This window comes from Mangifera indica, chromosome 11 (genome assembly GCF_011075055.1).
Source record: "Mangifera indica cultivar Alphonso chromosome 11, CATAS_Mindica_2.1, whole genome shotgun sequence".
NCBI classification, from domain to species: domain Eukaryota; kingdom Viridiplantae; phylum Streptophyta; class Magnoliopsida; order Sapindales; family Anacardiaceae; genus Mangifera; species Mangifera indica.
The window spans coordinates 7,979,847-7,984,477 of record NC_058147.1 but is presented as its reverse complement, the minus strand read 5'-3'; the positions used below and the strand labels follow the sequence as shown (position 1 = coordinate 7,984,477).

Below are 4,631 nucleotides of genomic sequence, written 5' to 3'. Positions count from 1 at the left end.
GATTTAGGGTTTTGAATTTTGTTTGGCCGAGACCTTTAAAATGGAAATTTTGAATTTTGGCGCCAAATGTTTTTAAAAATTTTTATTTTGGGTTTAATGGGTCCGTTTTATGTTTGCTTTAGATTTATCCTAATTCATAGTTTTCATTTGTTCTAAAGAAAACTTTAGAGAATAGGAAATAGTAAAGATGTTCAAACTCCGTCAATTGAACCAATTTACCAATTTTTTAAATCAATAAAACTATGTGTACTTATTTTGGGTACACAAATGTATACACATTTATATGTGTCATCATGTGATTAGATGATTTTGAATTAAGAATAAAACAATAACCAATCATATGATGACACATATGAGTGTGTATACATTTATGTACCCAAAGTGGGTACACATAGTATTGCTCTTTTTTAAATTAAACTAAATTTTTGGTTTCAAAAAAATTATAAATTGAAACTAAACCGATTTTAAATCGAATCGAAAATATTAATTAATTGAACCAAATTTTGGTTAGCTAGTTGTTTAACCGAATTTCAAATAATTATCATATTTTATCATTTTTTTCAATTGTTTTAAAAAATTTAATATTTTATTAATTTTATATTCAACTTTCTTAAAACTAGTTCAATTCGGTTAACTGATTTTGAAAATTGAATAAACTGATAATCGAACCAAACTGAAAAATTCTTAATCCCTTCTTAATTTAAAATTATTACAATTAACCTCATTATGTATTGGTAAGATTAAAAAGAATATTGTTATGTGCAAATAACAATGTATCATCACATGATTAGATTATTAAAAATTAAAAATAAATTAATACCCAATTACATGGTGACACATCATTGGTTGTATACACAGTAATACGTAAAAGTTATACATATAGTTTTATTGAATTAGAAAACCCCCTACCCAATTCCGATCGTCCAGTTGCCAATTCTCCAATTCAGTTCCTCAGTTACCAATTGCTGATTTCCCAGTTCCTCACTGTCAGCAATTCTTGATTTCTCAGTTCCTCACTGTTACCAATTCCTGATTTCCCAGCTGCTCAGTTACCTATTTTCCACTCCTCGCTTTTGTTCAATTTGAAATCTAAATAAGAAAGAGATAGAGTCAAAACTATGTATAAATAAATCTACTTTAGCCATTGTATTCTATTTGACTCTTTCCTTCATTGTTGATGAGAATGAAGCCACATGAGAAAGGGAGAGGCTTCCCTCCCTTTCATTCATGGAAAGCATCGCTCAATACTTTATAAGTAGTAAGTTCATTATCATTACGAAAAATGGGAATTAATAGTTAAGAATTGGGGCCTCTTAATCACTAGTCAGTACGCTTTTCTCGCATGTCTTTCTTCATTCATGGTTCAATGTTCTAGTGTCCTTGGCCCAGAGGAACCACCCCCTAATTATGCATGGTCTTCATTTGCCCCTTATACGCATAGTAAAATTACATTAAGCCTCCTACATATTTGTGCAATTGAAATTCAATTGATAATTCCTCTATGTTGCCTAGTTTGCCTAAAATTCAATTTAATCTCGTACAAATACATTTCTACTCCTTTAATCTCAACTATAGACACGATTAAATCACCGAAACAATAATAAAGTTTATCAAATTCAATCCATAAACTTATAACTAAGGGTGGATACAAACTGAGCTGAATTTGAAGACCTCTTGGCTTGAGTTTAGTTCAAATAAAAAATAATTTAGCTCTAATTCGGTTCAAATTCATTGAGGCAATATTAAAGGTGGTTTAAGTTTTGTTTAAATGAAAATGGTTTGGTTTGAATTTAGCTCAAATCTATGGTTCGAATATATAACTCAAATTCGTAGTTTGAATTTTATCTCATTGACAAAACGACATTATTTAATAATTATTTAACATAATTCAAATTAAGTTACGAATTAAATACGTAAAATGAAATTAGTAATCAGATTACTACCTATTTTACTTGTCACATCACCATTGATAATAAAAAATTACTGTACTGATAAATTAAATAAAGTAATATAAGTAATAAAAAATATATTACCAAGGCAATTTTTATTAACTAAAAATTAAATAGTCTCTTAAATAAAAATGATAATTTGTCTATTATCTGTAATTTTATTATTTATAATAAAAAATTATTATAATACTAATAAATAAAATAAAATAATAGAAATAATAAAATATAGACTACCATAATAATCTTTATTATCTAAAAATCAAATATTTTTAAAATAATTTTTTAATTTTAATAATAAAATATAACCGAAACTAAACCATCTTACTATTTGTTCTAGCCAATCAGAGAGGTATTTATAATCAAACATGGAGCATCGGTTTTAGAGATACAAGGCCTCTCAACCAACCGAACTCGACTGAAGAGGAAGCATCATCAAAATCAGCATGAAAACAAAAACCAAATCGCTTATTCTCAATCTTTCAAAGGTCCTTTCTTCAGCCAAGGCACCCTCTAAACCATCGCTCCTCAGCCTCAGACCACTTTCCTCCACCACCAGCCCAACTGAACAAGCCCCACTTCCTTCAAGCCCCTGCGACAAGAAAGACTCTTTCGTTCTTGAGAGTTTCAGGCTCAGACAGCTCAAGGGATCCCTAAAAAATAACCCACCACCACAACAACAGCAAAACAAACCCCCGCAGCCACAGTCTTCAAATGCGGCGCCCTCTGAAGTTGTGTCAAGTTTTGAGGAACTGGGGTTGAGAGAGGAGGTGATCAAAGCTGTGGAGGGGCTGCTTGGTGTTTTTGTTCCTAGTGAGATTCAGTGTGTTGGGATTCCTGCGGTTTTAGAGGGAAAGAGTGTTGTTTTGAGTTCTGGTTCCGGTTCTGGGAGGACTTTGGCTTACATGTTGCCTCTCGTTCAGGTACATCATCCTTATTTATTTATTCTTTGGTTATTTTCGTGTCAAATTGTTCTAGATTTCATTTTTGTGAAGTTTTTCTTGTGGGTGTTGTGAAAGTTTTGAACTTGAAGCTTGAGTTTGGTTTTAGGTTTCACTTGAGAGATTATACCAAAAACTCAATCTTGTCTTTCAAAATTACTCATATTTGCTGAATTTCTAATTGATCATGGGAGATTTTAATGCTATTTTGAATATCTATGTATCATGATGCAGTTTCAATTGGTTCTCTTGTATATTATTTTCCATTCTTGCTAGCTTTCAGAGTGATTTGCATTTTTGACCAGTCCTGATTTTGGTTAGAACATGGATATAGGGGTGGTTTTACGAAATTGAATATGTTTCTGTTCCGATGACTTTTGATCCCATTTTGGGGAAGGAGAATCCCATTATTTGTTAATGTTCTGCAGGTGCTGAGAAGGGATGAGGCATTGCTCAGTATGAAGCCAAATCATCCACGAGCCATCGTGTTATGCACCACAGAGGAGTCAGCTGACCAGGTACTGTATGCTATTCTCTCATATTGTACTTTCTGAGAATTTGCAACTTAGATGGACTATGATGAGATCACCCTTAAAGAAACATTTTTCAATGGAATCTGCAGGGTTTTCGTGTGGCAAAGTTTATCACCCATTATTCTCGATTAAAATCTTCAATGGAAAATGGAGACAGCTCAAAAGCCCCTGAGGATGTGTCAAATGCCCCCATTGGCATGCTAATTGGGACCCCTAGCGAGGTTCTACAATATGTAGAGGATGGAAGTGTTATATGCAATGATGTCAAATATTTGGTCAGTATACTAAAATGTTAATTTGTCTCTGTTCAGCCTTTTTAAATATGGATGGTTTCAGTGTAAAATTTTCTGTAAATTTTAGGGGTCCCTATATTGAACACCTCATATACTTGTTGATGACAATAATCTTGTGATAGGTTTTGGATGAGGCAGACACCTTGCTCGAACATGGGTTTGGTCCTGAAATTAGCAAAATCTTGAGCCCCCTAAAAGAGCGTGAATCAAAGTCTAGTAATCAAGGATTTCAAACTATTTTGGTCACTTCAACAATTTCAGAGGTATGTAAATGCACTGACATATCAGGAGAGTTGTAGTATGTTGATAAATGAATGATGATGCTTTAGACTGCTTAAGAGATTCCGAAGTTAACAGAATATTGTCACATTGTATGTCCTCTTACTGAACTTTATAATTATCTTGGTGCTTGGCAAACAGGGAGCTTCTGTTGTGGAGCGTCTTGAGCATGATAATGCCGGAAAAGTGACTGCAATGTTGATTGAGATGGAGCAAGAAGAGATGTTTGATCTCATTGAGTCTCCGAGTACCCTAAAGAAAAAGGTGGCTGAGGCTTTGAATTCTCTGACTTTGGATGCGTCAGAATCTTGAATCTCAAATTGCATATTTCCTTTGATCTCTTTAATGAACGAATTATCTGGGAAAAAAAAAAACTGAGTGCAGACTAGAAGTACCCTTCTTTATAGGTACCCATGAATCCAAATTTATAGGGGCTTGATAAGTTGTTGAATATAAATTATTGTAATGGTTTCTTTCTTAATCGATTCTGTAAAACCTATGCTATCTGACTAGGTATGTAGTAACCGGCTACTTCATTAGTGAAATGCACAGGTTTCTTACTTGCTTTTCAGTCTGTGACAGAGGACTAAATGTATTCAGACTATTGTAAGTAATAATCTATATTGTTCTTATTATTCA

At 32.9% G+C, this 4,631-nt stretch overlaps 1 protein-coding gene across 1 annotated transcript; it reads left to right on the top strand.

The window, feature by feature from the left end:
• The first annotated feature begins 2,319 nt into the window (after positions 1 to 2,319).
• LOC123229363 (DEAD-box ATP-dependent RNA helicase 39-like) lies at positions 2,320 to 4,631 on the top strand. The gene is made up of 5 exons (XM_044655130.1): positions 2,320 to 2,869; positions 3,316 to 3,405; positions 3,510 to 3,695; positions 3,836 to 3,976; positions 4,134 to 4,631. The coding sequence occupies exons 1-5, from the start codon at positions 2,393 to 2,395 to the stop codon at positions 4,302 to 4,304; spliced, it is 1,065 nt and encodes a 354-aa protein (XP_044511065.1). The 5' UTR covers positions 2,320 to 2,392; the 3' UTR covers positions 4,305 to 4,631.